The sequence below is a fragment of the Tupaia chinensis genome, unplaced genomic scaffold (assembly GCF_000334495.1).
Source record: "Tupaia chinensis unplaced genomic scaffold, TupChi_1.0 Scaffold000489_1, whole genome shotgun sequence".
NCBI lineage: Eukaryota > Metazoa > Chordata > Mammalia > Scandentia > Tupaiidae > Tupaia > Tupaia belangeri.
Genome location: NW_006160001.1, coordinates 2,861,563 through 2,878,603, shown reverse-complemented (window position 1 = coordinate 2,878,603; position 17,041 = coordinate 2,861,563). Strand labels below are relative to the sequence as shown.

General features: G+C 37.9%; 1 protein-coding gene across 1 annotated transcript in view; it reads left to right on the top strand.

Annotated features, from left to right (window-relative positions):
- Positions 1-14,678, top strand: part of WDR70 (WD repeat domain 70) — a 263,224-nt gene extending 248,546 nt beyond the window's left edge. Inside the window, exon 18 of the mRNA XM_006156313.3 lies at positions 14,492-14,678. Coding sequence (XP_006156375.1) covers positions 14,492-14,579 — 88 coding nt within the window. The 3' untranslated portion in view covers positions 14,580-14,678. The remainder of the gene's footprint in view (positions 1-14,491) is intronic.
- The last annotated feature ends 2,363 nt before the right edge of the window (positions 14,679-17,041 follow it).

Sequence of the window (17,041 nt, the reverse complement as noted above, 5' to 3'; positions counted from 1 at the left end):
CGTTTTCTCCAGTCATAACAGTTTGTCAGACTGTGTTGTCTTTCATAACCTTGATACTTTCAATGTATTTTACAGTTATTTTTCATACTCTCTTAGTTTGAAATTTTCTTATATTTCTTCACGATTGGAATGAAACTGTGCACATTTGGCAGAAATAACACAGGCTTGATATTGTATCCTTCTCAGTACATCATATCAAGGGCTTCATGATGTTAATATGTCTTATTACTAGTGATGCTAACTTTGGTCATTGGTTAAGGTGATTTCTGCCAAGCTTCTCCACAGTAAAATTGCTATCATTTGACTGGAGAAGATACACTTCTTGGGTGTGATATTTTATAAGATACTTACTTTATTCTGTACGTTAAAAGTCAGTACCATTATTGTTTAGTTTGTTGCTTGAATTATTCCAACTTTGACCAATACAAGCTCCTTCAGAATAGTTCTTGTCTTCTTTAACAAGCCCCTATATTTGGAGATACTTTCTTACTTTCTGGCACCCAAGATGTTCCAGGTATTCCTTTGTTTTGCCTGTCCCTAGTTTGGAATCAACCACTTCTCCAAAGAACCCTGCTTCCTTTTGTTGGGAGTATAGTGCTTAAAAATACAGAGTTGGGTGCTAGACTATCATGGCTGCTAGACCCACTCTGCTGATGAACCTTGTGTATTTTAATCCACGCTTAAGTACTTCTGTATTTCTGTATTTATCAGTCTGTATTTATATTTTTAGAACCACGAGTTTAACATACATACATATATAATACATACGTACATAAATGCCTCCGAGTTTGGACCCGAATCAGAGAGCTCATTTAACTTCCCCTTTCCATATTGTAGCTTCTTTCTCCAGTAGTGAGAAACACAGTTCTTATTTGTTCAGTTCTATTATTCACATAAAGTAGATTCAGAATTGCCATCCCTTACCTATAAGAGACATATTTCCTAACTAAATTACAACATTTTTTTACAGTTATTTTAATTTTTGTATTCCTTTTTTTTTTTTTTGAGTTTTTGCTATAGGGCACATGTGCTCACCAGAAAGACAGAGAGAGAGACAGAAAGCGAGAAATAACCTCCCTGGGGGGGATGGCCACACTGCAATCCCTTCTCTCTGTTCTCCTCTCAGGATCTTGGGCACGCACACACATGTGTCCGGTGTGAGTTTAAGCCACCAGGTCTGGGACTTGAACTGTAGTCAACTACACGGAAGTCCAGCAACATAGCCATTACACCAACTGCTGGTCCCTGTACAGTTCTTTATTGTCTTTAGCTTACAGTATCCAGTCAGGATACTCTTCCAAATTGACTTAGTTTAGATAGTTTCTATTCCACCTCAGTCAGTGGGGTCATGTTATTCATTTGAAATGCAACTGTGTTTTAGTGTGTGGTTACTGGGTTTTTTTGTTTGTTTGCTTGCTTTTTTAACTTTTTTAGTGCTTATATTCCTTTTTCTTGGTTTCCTCCACATTCTGTTCATTTTTGGGGATATGTGAAAGCTGTGGTGCTTGAGTCAGAGCTCTGAGAGGCGGGTACTCAGAGAAGTGTCTTTCACTCTCACTTCTACTTCATTTTTCCAATTCCCAGTCCCTCCCTTCATTCATTCTCATTTCCACCTACCCCCCTGTAGCTAGTCAATCTCTTTTGTTTCTGGTTTATCTTTCATTTTCTCCTTTTATACAAATGACCAGATGCATGAGTTTTGGGGGTTATTTTTCATCCCCTTCTTATATGAAAAGTAGTATAGTATAAATATTTTTCTTTCTTTTTTCGGCCTAAATTCTATTTGAAAATATATGATGAAGTATAATTGCAGCATATGAGTAAATGTATAACTAAAATGTCATTTTTAGAATATAATACTGAAATGTAACTTTTATAAAATTATCACTAATCTTTGATTATTCACAAAGTATTGGTTATTAAGTGTTTCTTATTAGCTTTCTAGTATGAAATTTAACTTCTAATTTAAGAGTACTGTTTATCAATATGTAAATTATATTTTAAAACAATTATTTATATATTTATTATTATTATTATTATTATTTCAATTTGACCAGAGAGAGACAGAGAGAGAAATAGGGAAAATGAGAAAGCAAGCTGCCAAGTACAGGACTAGAACCATGACCAGTCAGTCATATGGGAGTCCTTTGCCTTAACTACTATGCCACCTGCCAACCCCATCAACTACTCTTTTTGTTACAATATTTTTGAAATTTGAATGTATTTATTTAGAACTTTTAACTTCTTTTTATTCTGTATTTTTGTTGTGATGTAATTGATTTTTTAAATTATTCATATTTATGATATATGACTTGATATAAATACTCTTTTGGGCTTTGCTTTTATTCATATTTTCTAGAAGTCACTCTATACTAGTTTATAGAGCTCATTCTTAATCTTTTCCACAGCTGGGTAATATTCGATCATGTGGATATACCATACTTTATTCAACCTCTTAGGTATGAATATTTAGGTTGCATCTACTTCACAATTACTAACAGTGGTATAGTGAATAAACTTATGCATATGTATTGGTGGATGTACATTCAATTTCTTTCCTTGATATCTTTGTGTACTACTAAAATCTTCTCTTCAATTATGAGAAAACTGAACCCTGATTACTTTTCAAGATGCTAATATGATGGTAATAAATCCTTTAAGAACCAACTCAAAGTTTTTGTTACATTAATATTAATCTTCGATCTACTGATAATTAGGAACTACTTTGCATGAAAGAAAAAAACACATTGTCTTAACTTCGGTTCCTTAGAAGCAGATCTTGTGATACAGATTGATGTAAACCTGATTTGTAAGGGCGTGTTTCTGAGAAAACCAGTAGGGGATGGGAAGAAGTGTAATGAAGCCAGTGACAATGCAGTATCAAGCCAAGCCTCAGGGAGCATCACCTCCAACCTGCAGGATAACCCTGGAGACATAGTCAGAGTTTTCCTGTTTAGGTGCATGTCAGCTAAAGTATTTGTACTCCTTTATTTGTGGTTTATTGGTAATGGCTGGAAATGGCATTGGAAAAGACATTCTAGCACTGGAGTGCACTACCAGCTCTCCAGGCCTTCGAAGATAGATGTGCTGCTCTGAGGGAAAGCATACTGCCCCAAAGTGCTGAAGGGATTTGAGGGGATCTGTGGGGAGTGCTGTATCTTCTACTACCCATGGTGCAGCAGAACAGGCTTTATTGCATAACATCAGTGGTGGTTGTAAACAATGTGTATTAATAACAAGACATACAGATGGAACATCTCTCAACAGCGAGTTAGATAGTGTTACAATAGCCAAGAAGGTCATATCAGGGCTGGCCAGATGAATAGTGTGTATTTAATTCATTTTTGTAGAATTTGTGTGTATATAAGCCACTATATACACCATAGGCAATCAGATAAGCTTAGGGATTATGCCTATGTTGACACTTCTGTTTTTAATGAAGTATTTTCTATTATTAGAAGTTTATTCTTTAAAAAACTTGTTTAGAAGCATACCAAAGATTAGTTAAAGAAAGAAGAGAACCATAGTTTAAAATTTGCTAAATATGGTGAGCTTCATTAACTAGCGATTCCAAATAAGTGTGTTTATGTTTACACACAAATCCTTGAGATGTCTCCGTTAATATTGAAATAATACTATTGGTTCCTTATTGGTTGATATTAGCAAAAGAAAGTGTCAAAAACCTGAGACAATAACTTTTAGAACTTGCTGGATATCTAGTTATTGTTAGGGCCTCTACCAGGAACTTGGCCTTAGAATTTCCTGGTTATTGTTCTAACATCTAACAACTATTTTGATAAAGAGTCAACTTCAATTCAGTATGTAAATTTCATGTTTGAATTTTGAATAATACATAACATACCAGTAATACTAAAGGACAGACAATAGAAATTTTTAAAAATTTGCCAGAGTGATGTGAACTCATCAGAGAGAGAAAAAGGGAAAGTGAGAAAGTACCTCCCCCCATGGGGGATGGTCATACTGCAATCCCTTCTTTTCCACCCCTCTTTTTCAGGATTTTGGGTACACTCACGCACATACCCAGTGTGTTTCTCAAGCTACTGAGTCTGGGACACCAGCCATGTGGGATCCAGTCACCTTAACCAGCACACCGCATTGGCCCAGACAATGGACATTTAAAAGCCTCTCTTTTGCTTAACCCCAGGTCCTTCGTTCTACTGAAAGATACCAACCATGCAGGTTCTTGTATATCCTCCTAGAGAGAATTCATGTATAATGATATTTTATGCATATAGATATATTCATCATTGTAAAATGCAGATAAATAGCATGTTTTGCAAGCTGGTTTGGGGTTTTGTTTGTATTTGATGTACTATCCATCTGTAGATTGGGCCAGATCCATCTTTTATTCTATCTCATTCTTTACACTTTATTTATATATTACATTGTGGGGATATATTATACTTTTCTAAAACAGTTCCCTCTTGAAGGACAGTTACATTGATTTTAGTTTTTTGTTTTCATAAACTAGTCTGAAATTAATTAATTATTAATTTGTACATATTTATTTACTCACATATGTAAAACTTCTAAAAATAGAATCGCTAAATCAATGGATATTTACATTTTAAATGTGTTTCATTGGTGCCAGACTTCATACTGTTCAATCTAATGGTATTTCCCTATAAAACATGATAACTTTTGAGAACAAACATATAAGATGTATTAATAAATACTCCATCTCTTTCTGTTTTATTTACTCAACAAAGATTTCTTGAACCTGTGCTATGTGTCAGATATTGGTAAGGATATGGGGCTGTAGCTGTTTTTATGGAGCTCATATTCCTTTTTATTTTTAATGCTCATTCATTTACTTCTTGCATGGGGGAGAGAGACAAAGAGAAACAGAGCAGGAGGGAGGAAAGGATAGGTAGCTCCAACAGGGTTCTCTTGCCACGGTCCATCCCCAGTCTCAGTCAGCCTGAATCGTGGGCATACACACACTCAGCTTGCCAGGAGAGGCCCCAAGATGCAACCCAGGGCCTTTCCCATGAGAGGCCAGTTGTATTATTATTGCAACAATGCCTGGCGCAAGAGCCATCTTCAATAGAGACAGACAGTAAATAAATCTATAAATGTTAGATGATACTAAGTGCTAAAAAGAAAACTAAGGTAGATGTAAGGAGGCAGAGTAATCAGGGGAAGAAAAGGTACTATTTTAGATGTGGTGGTCAGGGAAGAACCTCTGCTACTCTTTGACCTGAGTGAAATGAGGGAGTGAGCTGTGCAGATACTCAGCGGAATAGCATCCCATACAGAGAAAACACCCTGCAAAGGCCAAAGGCATGTACACCCAGAACAGATGCTGGATTGTATCGAATTCCCATGGAAGTGATCTTATGATTTTCTTGTTTACCTATGAATATGATTAGTTATATTACTAGATTTCCTAATATGAATCTTCCTGGCATCTTTACTATGACCCTCACATGATTGCGGTTTGTTTGTTTATTTTTATAGAGAGATTTTTGCTATAGGGAAAGTGTGCTTGCCAGAGAGATGTAGAGACACAAAGGGAGAGGTCACCCCTAAAGGGGGTGGCCATACTGCAGTCCCCTCTCCTCCATTCTCTGGGCACACATGCACACACGCCCAGTATGAGTTTTAAGCCTCCAGGTCTGGGACTCCAACTGCGGTTGACTACGTGGAAGTCCAACTATGTAACCATTACGCCATCTGCTGGTCCCAATTGTGGTTTATTGTTTTTTGTCAGGTGTTGGGCTGGCTTCCTAAGAATGTTATATTTTTCTTTCCCATATATACCCTTAAGTGTTTGAACACATACTATTAAATTCACCTATTTGCTGAGGATTTGATAGAATTCAACTATAAAACTGTCAGAGCTTGGTGGTTTTATGAAACAGAAGGTGGGTAATAATCCCTTAAGGTATCTCTTTCCCATCCTTATGGCAAATAGTCCACTTGGATTTCTGAATCTTCTGTGACTGCTTAGTAATTAATATCTTTTTGGAAAACCATTCTTCCAGATTTTTAACTTTTTAAAAATAGAATTAAGTGGGACCAGCAAGCAGTTAGTGTAATGGCTATGTCGCTGGACTACCGTGTAGTCAACCGCGGTTCGCGTCCTGGACCCAGTGGCTTAAAACTCACACTGGGCACGTGTGCGTGCATGCCCAAGATCCCAAGAGGAGAATGGAGGAGAAGGGATTGTGGCGTGGCCATCCCCCCGGGGGGTGATTTCTCACTTTCTGTCTATCTGTCTCTCTGTCTGGCGAGCGCACACATCCTATAGCAAAAATCTCTCCCCCCCAAAAAAAATAGAATTAAGTGAAGCCGAAAATGATTTTGTTCATTGGTGAATATTACCTAGAGATATTTTTCCCTATTCTAAGTGATTTAGTTATATTTTCAAATGAATAATATATTAGCTTAATAGTAGCTCAACACGGTAAGTAGGACATGTATTATATCCTGCCTTCACTTGTAAAGAGCCTGTAGCTTCAAGTTCTGCAGCCACTAGTCACTGGAACTACAACTAGACTTCAGTTCTCTTTATCCTTAATCCAATGTGCTTTCCAGAGGATTGTACCCACTTTTTATGTACACTTTCTGCTACTGCATCTTGCTCCCATCTCTTTGGTTCCACCCAATTTCGTCACCTTACATTTATTACATACTAACTAAGTTCATGGCACTGTCTGTCTGTGGCATGTGATTTGTTAGCCAAGATCTCAGTGCTATTTCTCCTGTATTCACCTGCTACAGTATACTGTTTACTGCCAAGTGGCAAAGTGTTTGAAGGGAAGCTAATATTTAAAAGGATCTTTTCATAAAGGTCACTGTAATTGAGAATGTGTGTCTGGTTGTTTTTCTTCACTGCAATTGACTTCTGTCAGTGATGAAATGAAGATTTATTTACTGTATCTCACTTTATTTCAGAAAAGCATAATTAGACATTCCAAAAAATATACCTGCCTGCACATGATATATACTCACCTGTGTTCTCCAGTGATGATTACAAATCTTTAAACACTCTTCCTTTATTGATTAAGTTTTATTCCTGACACTAGCAATGTAATAGCTGTGAAAGTTTTCACACACAGAAGAATCACAGGTGACTTGTTCAGCCCACATGGGCAGATTCAATTACAATTTCTTGTTAAAAGATGCTGCTGGAGGGAGGGAAAAGGAGCTGGCTGGGGAGTAGGCAGCATGTAGATCCAGAATGCTATTAGCTTACACATCAGACAGGGATAGATGTGTATGAGAGCCTGGATCCAGGCCAGTAGGCTGCCAGTCTGACAGCTTTGTCAACCATGGTCACTTTTCTTGCCAGATAAACTCCCATTATTGCTGGTTCAGGCTATTTAAGTTTTGGTCTGCTTGTCTTAATCTGATACAAGATCTGTGGATGTGGATGTGTGTATTAAAATATCATTTCTCCCTATAAAGGATCCACTTGAAATCATGTCGAATTAGTAGTCAGTATTTAAAGAGGCCACTCTGAATGAATGAAGGTTTATATATTATTTGTGTGAAGGAAGAGACATAAACCCACAGAGAAAAAAATGTCTTTTTTTCCTGAGATATATTTAGGTTACTAATTGTCACTGTCTACCCTATTGCCATGTAGAAGCCAGTGTTTTTCAAACAGTTTAGTGAACTGCTTGTGTCACTGTTTGATATGTGGGTGGTGGTGGTGGAGGTTGTTAAAATCGCAGATTTCTAGGGGCTAGCTGGTGACACAGTGTGAAGCTATGCTCTACAAGGCAGATCACATGGAAAAGTTCTGAGTTTGCATCTAGAGACCTCTTTGAGTACTCTGGGTCCCTGCATGTTCACATGCAATCCAGAACTAGCTGAAGTCGGGGGAGGATGTAGGGGTTCTCTCTCTCTCTCTCAATGTCTATCTCTCTCAGTCATGGAACAAATAGATAAGTAAACTTAAAAATGTGTAATGCAGATTTCTAGACTCCCTCAGACCAACACAATTGTACTGTGTGGGATTTGACTTGGGGATCTCTAGTTTAAGAAGTGCCCCAGATGATTATTTTGCACACTCACGGTAATAATACAAAAGTGAGTATTTAAAACAGACCATAAATAGGGACCAGCATTTGGTGATTACACCAAATGGCTATGTCGCTGGACTCTCAAATCAACTGCAGTTTGAGTCCTGGACCAAGTGGCTTAAACTCACACCGGGAACGTGTGAGTGCGTGCCCAAGGTCCTGAGAGAAGAATGGAGGAGAAGGGATTGTGGTGTGGCCATCCCTCCGAGGGGTGATGTCTCACTTTCTAGCTCTCTCTGTCTTTCTGGCAAGCACACACACCCTATAACAAAAACCTCTGGGGGAAAAAAAAAAAGACCATAAATATTCAAAGACCACAGATATTCAGACTTATAGATTAGATTATTTCAATTACAGAGATTCAGAATAAAGGAAGATTATTTATATAACAAAAGAATTTCTCTCAGTATTAAAAAAAGCAACTGGTTTGTTATGTTTAACATATAAAGTATTTTACCACATATATTCTATATATAACTTTTTAAAGGTGCCTCTATTATATGAAGTGCAGAACACCTGTTATACAATGCAAAGTACTTAATAGCAATGATACTTTTATTGTATTTATACTATGCCAGGCATATTTTTAAACTTTATACATATTTAGTCCTCACCAAAGCCTCCATGAGATAAAGTAGTAGTATTGTCCCAATTTTATAGAGGAAGAAACTGAGGCTTATAACTTGACCAAAGCCGACATTCTGCTGGTGGCAGAATTGGGATTTGAATGCAGGTAGTCTGGCTGTAGAGTCAAGCCTATGATACTACCTACTACAGTGTGCTGCTTCTCATCAGAAAGCAGCTGATTAGTTATAAGAAAAGTTGAGCAGTTGCTGGACCGTGTCATAGCAATAAAACGCAAGGTTCTGTGAAGCAGTCTCACGTGGAAAGATTCCCAGTTTGAGTCTGGAGACCTCTCTGAGTACACAGGGCATGCATATGTCCTTGATCCAGGGTTGGCTCAGGGCTAGGTGTGGATTGCAGCATCAAGACCTGCTGGAGATGTTCTCTCTATCTCCCCCCCCCTTTTACTCTTGGAATAAATAAACTTAGAAGTTGAGTATTATTACGTTGAAAAGAATTACTGTGTGAGCCAGCGTGTCATAGCACAGGAAACACTAGACTCAATCAGAAATCCTGGGGTTTAGTTCCAGTTCTACCACTAACTGATGAGTCTCTTACCTTCACTGAAAGGATTTTCCTTGTCCATAAGGTAAGAGGGTAGGGCTTCACCAATTCCCAGCTTTCATGTGGGCTTCCAAGTAGTAGTTTTGGCACACAGTTACACTGTTTGTAAATGGGAACTTAAAAGAGATAAGGTAACAGGTTTCATGTGGGCTTCCAAGTAGTAGTTTTGGCACAGTTACACCGTTTGTAAATGGGAACTTAAAAGAGGGCATACCTGGCCTGTCTCAGACCTTTGTGTTCTTCAGCGGTTTTATCATTCTAATTTTGTTTACCCACGTGGTAATAAGGTGGCTAATGGTGATTTTATAGTATTCTTTTTCTGTCTTTTTTCTCTTTACACAGTTTGCTTAGGTCTCATATATATTCCTTTCTCCACCCTGACTTAGCCTTTGAAATCTCACACATAGCATTATGGCTTAGTATGCCCTATTAATGAGTCTGAGATGTTTTTGCTTATTTTCCAAAATATTGTGTATTTATTTCCTAAAGAAAATACAAAATTCTTTATCTAGAACATCTTGTTGCCTATCTTCTTATGTGTCCCTAATATTAAAATAAAATAAAGTCTTCGACTAGCTCTTCACCAGAAAGAACCATTTCAAGTGGAATCTTTTGGCCAAGCCTTTTATTTAATGTTAATAATTCTGCAATTGTGCTGACTGGGTCAGAGTTCATCTGGGCTGTATTCATTCTAACAGGGCTAACAAGTGTGTCAGATCGTCAAGTCATGGCTATAATTGACTTTGGCTTTGAGGTTTTCCTTCATAATAAACAATGGGCCCTGAGCCAAAAAAGTTGTGGTTTATACTCACATACTGATGACTAAATAATACAAGTGATATTTTCCCCCTTGTATTCCGTTCTGTTACCCGGGAGCTTGCTTTATGCTTTTTGAATGAATCATATCAGAGGAACATCCATAATTTAAAAGAATTTGACCTGTGAACTTCTACTGCAGCTGAAAACATTTGGACAACTTGACTGTGGCCTGAGTGCTAGAGAAGGAGTGTGGAAGGCAATAAGTTAGAGCTTAGTCAGAAGAGAAGAGGCAGTATTGCTGATAATTTTAATCTCTCCCACACAAACAATGCATTCCCAAAAATGCCCTTTTAGAAGGTCGTGAAGGAATTTTATTCGTTGCTGGCTGTTCTACACAAAATACCTCTGGTTAGAAACACCGAAAGTGGGACTCAGTTTCTTCTGAGTTTTTATACTTTTTCTAGAGCACACAATTGCTAAGAGAAGACTCACTTTGTGCAAATAATCCTGAAAATTAGTTTTTAAAGAAATGTCAAGGGAGAAATTAATCAGCACAAAGTATCAGCTAATCAGTATTTGTAGATTTGAGAAAGTAATTTGTTCAAGCTTCCGTATTTGCTTGGTGAAATCACATTTAACTGTTAGCAAATGTAGAGTTTACTGAAGCTAAAGCAAAAAGCCCTCAACTCTTCTCTGGTCAGTTTTGTTAATGTTGAATAGCAATAACTATGTTGGTGTCTGATTTGCTTTCCTTTTCTTGGTGATGCTAGTAAACATACATAGTCAAGTGAAAAATGTTCACTATTTCCCAGATGAGTTAAACTGGAAGATGTGAGTTTCACACTGGCTGGCTGTTAAGTTTAGGTTTTACATGAACACTTAGAAAACTCGATAGGTATGGGCCATAAACCAGTAAAAGAAATAGTCTGGATAAAGCTGACTTCAATAAGGGGGACACATGACTGGTTCTCCAATGAGGCTTACAGTGTCCCATTAACCTATTGAGCACCCGCAGTGATTATACATTTGGACAAGTGCAATGTCCTCCTTACCTCATTTTCCTTCAAGCCAGTCCTTATATATAGTTTTGTTTTGGGCAACGAGATAAATCTGGCATGAGGCTGTAAACTTGAGTTGATAACTTCTTGTCTCTTCAGAAATGAGATGGAGAGTTCTGGAGGAATTGATGAAATAAAATATGAGAAATAGATGAATGATAGAAATGCTTTCTTCGAAATGGTGGGATGTATTTTTTTTTAAGAATTATTCTAGTGGGAACCAGCAGTTAGCGTAATGGCTATATCGCTGGATTCCCATGTAGTCGACTGCGGTTCGCGTCCCGGACCCGGTGGCTTAGAACTCACGCCGGGCACATGTGCGTGCGTGCCCAAGATCCCGAGAGGAGAATGGAGGAGAAGGGATTGCGGTGTTACCATCTCCCCTGGGGGGTGATTTCTCACTTTCTGTCTCTATGTCTCTCTCTGTCTGTCTGGCGAGCGCACGCGCCCTATAGCGAAAAACCTCTCAAAAAAAGAAAAAAAGAGAATTATTCTAGCTAACTTTATTTATTTATTTAAATTTTATTAGAGAAAGAGAGAAAGTAAGTGAGAAAGCAAGCTGTCAAGTCTGGGACTCATACTGCAGTCTGCCATGTGAGAGTCCAGCGCTCTTAACCACCACGCCACCTGCCAGCCCTGGGATATATTTCTTACACTTCATTTATTTCTGTTTGTATGTATGTATGTATTTCCTGAGTTGCTGTCATGACTTCAGTACTCATTTGATTTGGTTTGTGCTAGTCTTCCTGTGAAAGCACCCAAAAGATTCTGTGATAAGATCAATGTATGATCTTTCTCCAAGCATCCTAGAAAGGAATAAGTTTTTATGGCCAGATGAATTCACCTGTGTAATCATCACTTCAATAAGATTGTAATACATTTCTATCCATCAAAACATTCCCTCATGGCTCTCTACAGCCCTTTTATACCTGTTGTTAAATATTTCCATTGATTTCATGCCCTTTAATGTTAGCCTCCAACCTGCTACAAACACTTTTAGAAGTAGACAAAATATAAAAAATTAGCCCCTTGAGTGAAATAACCTTTTTTAGGCTCTAGGTTTTTGTTCTGTGATCTACCACTTAATTTCTTTTTCCTCTGTCCACCACCTCCAAGAAAGAAGCATTGTAAGTTCATAGTACTTAAGTTTAATTATAACTAACATAATTACCAGATGGCTAATGAGCAAATATAAAGATATCTCATGCCACATATCTTTGGAAGACTATGTCTTTTTTGTCCCCCTTTTAGAATTTAAATATCTAATTCAAAGTATTATTTTAAAACCAGACAAAACCTTTCTGGGTTTGTCCATTCAACGATGGTCAACATCTTTGCCAGAAGATGAGATATTTAACAAGCACTAATTGCCTTGTTGTAGCACACTGGAAAACAGTGGTTCTGCTTTCTAGTAATTCAGCATCTTCTGACCTATGAAAATTTACAGCTGGTTTTTGATTTTTTTTAAGAGGCATTTTTGCTATAGGGCACATGTGTTTGCTGGAGAGACAGAGAGAGAGAGAGAGAGACAGAAAGTGAGAAATCACCCCCCAGGGAGGATAGCCACTCCACAATTCCTTCTCCTGTTGGGATTTTTGAGCATGCACACACGCGTGCCTGGCATGAGTTTCAGGCTTCCAGGTCTGGGAGTCAAACTCCAATCGGCCATGTGGGAATCCGCCATCTGCTGGTCCCTGTGGCTGCTTTTTGAAATGTTAGAGCTATGACCTGTATGTAGATGTCATAACAGTGTCTTGAAGTGACAACTGGATTATGGAGACAGCCTGGGCTCTAGGTTAGTGTGTGAGGTAACTGGAGAGACAGGAATTGTGACAAACTTATGCATAAGGAATTCTAGTAATGACTCATGTCAGAAAACACTGGCATGAGTTGGTGGTTTATGATGGCTTATATTTCTTCTCCAGAATAATAATAATTAAAAAAAAATCAGAGGATGATAAAAAGTTTTAACCCTACTGTCACTGCCAAATAAAGGAATTGTTGTTGTCAATATTTGTTACTGTTCTGGAATTACCTCAATGTATTGAATTGACTCTAAATGCAGACGTAAGCCTAAACACATCAAATAATCTTCAGATAGTATATTTCTTCATAATGTGACAGCAGTTTTTAAAAGGAAATCATTAGTAGCGTAACAAAGACGGGCATACATTATACAATTTGACATTTTCTCAGAATTAATTTTCTGTGTGAATGGCATAAAAAGTGATGTCATTGAATCGGCTATGTTTATACAGTATAGAAACTCCTCCGTGGCACTTATTGCAGCAATGATGCTGTGTGGCAGGATCATAGACATCTATGAGTATTGTAAGTGCTTAGAATTTCTATGCATTGGTCTGGCTGTGAGCGTGGGAGGAAGGATTTTGTTGGTCTGTCTGTTTACTTTTGCTAGCTACTACCTATAATTTAGCTAATATTTTTAACTCATTAGGTAACAAAACTGTTAACTCAAATGCACCCATTTGTGTGCACCATAATCATGTGTATTTGTACTACATAAGTCTAGGAACAACCCAGGGAGCTATAAGTAAAGATCATATAGATTTCTGTGTGGTGTCTATAATTTGTCCTTCCAGAAGGTCCCAGTTAACTTGAGTTTGAGGTGGAGGGTAGAAATGGGTATGTGGGGACCAGCAGATGATGTAATGGCTGTGTCACCAGACCCCCATGAAGTCGACCACAGTTCGTGCTACCCTAGCTTAATGTTCACTGGGCAGACGCTCACAAGGTTGCCATGGGGGTGAGCAGAGAAGGCGAGGAAGGAAGGGAAACTATATGTCAAGGTCTGGCTGGGAATTTTATGCAAAGGAAGAAACGAGGGCTCCTGTACCTGCTTATTTTTGAAGTTCAGAACATATGAAATACTGGGAGCAGCAGCTGGCATAATGGCTATGTTGCTGGTCTCCCAAATGGTCGAAAATGGTTTGAGTCCCGGACCTGGTGGCTTAAACTCATGCCGGGCACGTGTGCATATGTGCCCAAGATCCTGAGAGGCGAATGGAGGAGAAGGGATTGTGGCATGGCCATCCTCCTGGAGGGTGATTTTTTGCTTTCTGTCTCTCTGTCTTTCTGGCGAGCGCACGCGCCCTATAGCAAAAACATCTTTAAAAAAAAAAAAATGGGTATGTGAAGGTCTACTGAATTTGATGTGCTTTCATTTTATTTAAGGGAAGGACAGCATGCCCAGTCTACCACAATGGGAAAACCTTTAAAAGAATCTTTGGATCTTTTCCTGAACATAATTAAATTTCCACTATCCTTTTCTTCGCCAGAAGTTTAACAATTTATATTTAATAATTGAGATGTAATCTGTTCCCCAAACTTGCTCCTACTTGATGAAAGAAGCAAAGCCTAATATAATAAACACTTGCTGACTAAATTTTTCCTTCTCTTTAACTTTTCTTTTAGGACTCAGCCCAAAACCATGTTTGCTCAAGTTGAATCTGATGATGAAGAAGCAAAGAATGAGCCTGAATGGAAAAAACGTAAAATTTGAAGAGTCTTATTTCAGAACTGCTTGCGTGAGGGGGATGGGATATGTGACAGGTTTTTTCTTTAATGCTTGTAAAATAAAAAATACATTTTTATGAACAGATTTTATCCTTTGTATTATTGAACCATTCAAAAGATTGATAGCTACCCTTCGCCAAAATTGTGCTTATGTTTTCTTGCCTATAGTTACTAAACTGTGTTAGAAGTAAACAAGAAACAGATTCTTAGCCTATTGCCGAGTACTTTAGGTATTTGGAAACTTTATTCAACAATTTCTGGTCTTGTACAGATTATCATAACCTTACAGAGGAAAATGTACATTGAGGTACATCTGTCTTGAGCAGTGCTAGGAACATAATATGGGAATAGAGATCAGAAAGTTTAGTATTTCTGTATAATTTAACAATAGTTGTTTATGTGACTGTAAATAATTAGGCCGAGTTCAAATCAAAAGCATTGGTCTCGAGAAAAGAACATGTATCTAATTATCTTTCAGCAGCCACAATGGTTAGGAGTTAAGAGAGGAGACTGTGCAGTCAGACCAATGTGGATTCAAGTCCTGGCTCTGGTCTTACTGTCTGGGTCACCGTGAGAGAGTTACTGAACTCGCTCCTAGCCTCAGAGGATATTAGCACCTACCTCATAGAGATTAAGTGAGACGTTTCTTGTAAAGCCTTTATTATAGTACCTGGCACACTGGAAATGCATTCTATGGTATTTTTAAATGGGACTTAGGGGGCCAGCCTGTGGCATGGTAATTGAGGTGACTAGATCCCACATGGCCAACTGTATGGTTAGAATCCAGGACTTAGGGGCTTGAGAGACACAGTGGGCGTATGTGTGTGCATGCCCAAACTCCCAAAGAAGAAGAAATGGAGAAAGGACTGTGGCATGGCCAGCCTCCCCTTTTCTGTGTGTGTGTGTGTGTGTGTGTGTGTGTGTGTTGGGGGGGGTGGTTTCTCACTTTCCCTTTCTCTCTCTCTCTGTCTCTGGCAAAATTTTCAGAGAAATAGGACTAGTAATATTTACTTTACCTGAATTTCATAAGTTTTAAATTATAAAGGGATAGTTTTTTAATTAAGAGTTTTTAAATTTGTATTCATTTATTGTATTTTTCATTTATTTATTTTTACATTTTTCCACAAACATTTACATATCAAAAAATTTTTGCTCATATTCTATAGTTCTTGACAATAAATAACTTTCAACATTTTAGAATATTGAATAGTAAAGATAATGTTCAAAATATTTCTCACAATTTTGTATAATTTTGTTTGTGACTCTATAACAACAGAGACAGTATGGTTTTTTTGAGAAAATATTTACATGTCATCTACTCAAATTGTTGAAAAGCAAATGCCCAGCACACTAGTCACACATAAACCTTCTCAATTTAGCCCTGCCTACCAAGTATTCTGTGATGTACCATCTGCTAGCAAAGATCAGTCTCTTTTTCTTCCTTCAAAGTCTTTCTCAAAATAATCCTCTGGTGTGGTTGCTCTTTTGTAATCTCTACTGATTACATTGCTAGGCTGGAAAAGTCCAGGTTATCTTATGTTATAAATTCTTTCATATATCTTCCCTAATCCTCTCTGCTAGGCAGAACTATTTATGGTGCCAGGTCATCTTTCTAAGAGCTTCTGTTGACTTCCTTGAGATCCATCTTAGTTCCATTGTTTTCTGATTAAGCTTCAGGTACGACATCCTGTCTAATATTGAGTATTTCCAATTTCTGATTCAATGCAACAAGCATTATTGAACTTATGCAAATAACACTTCTGCCACAAAGAATACTCCTAAATAGTTCCAATTCAAGAGGGGTCAGGAAGAAAAAAAAATTTATGATTCCATTTAAAGAAATAAACACATACTTTAACAAATTGCTGAACCTATCAAGAAGTCAAAAGAAAGTAAATTATTTAAATTGCGAAAAAAAGTATAGTTAAAAAAAAGAAATCAGGAATGTTTTACTCAAAAGTCATAAAATTCTGGGACCAGCAGTTAGTGTAATGGCTATGTCGCTGGACTCCCACGTAGACAACTGCGGTTCGCGTCCCGGACCTGGTAGCTTAAAACTCACGCCAGGCGCGTGTGCGTGCGTGCCCAAGATCCCGAGAGGAGAACAGAGGATAAGGGATTGCAGCATGGCCATCCCCCTGGGGGGTGATTTCTCGCTTTTTGTCTCTCTGTCTCTCTCTGTCAGTCTGGCAAGCGCACGCGCACTATAGCGAAAACCTCTCAAAAAAAAGTCATAAAACTCTATTTCATTTCAGTCTTATGTTCAAGCTCTCTTGTGTTGAATATGCAATGTTACTGTGGTCCAATCTTTCCGTTTAAATCTTGGAAGTTAACATTCAACATTATTATTGATATTTCTTGTTCCTAGCATTAAATTCGACATTTTCTTGGTTGCCTTTTGTTCTCTTATTTTTGTATATGTCTTTAGTTTTCCTGGTATAGCACTTT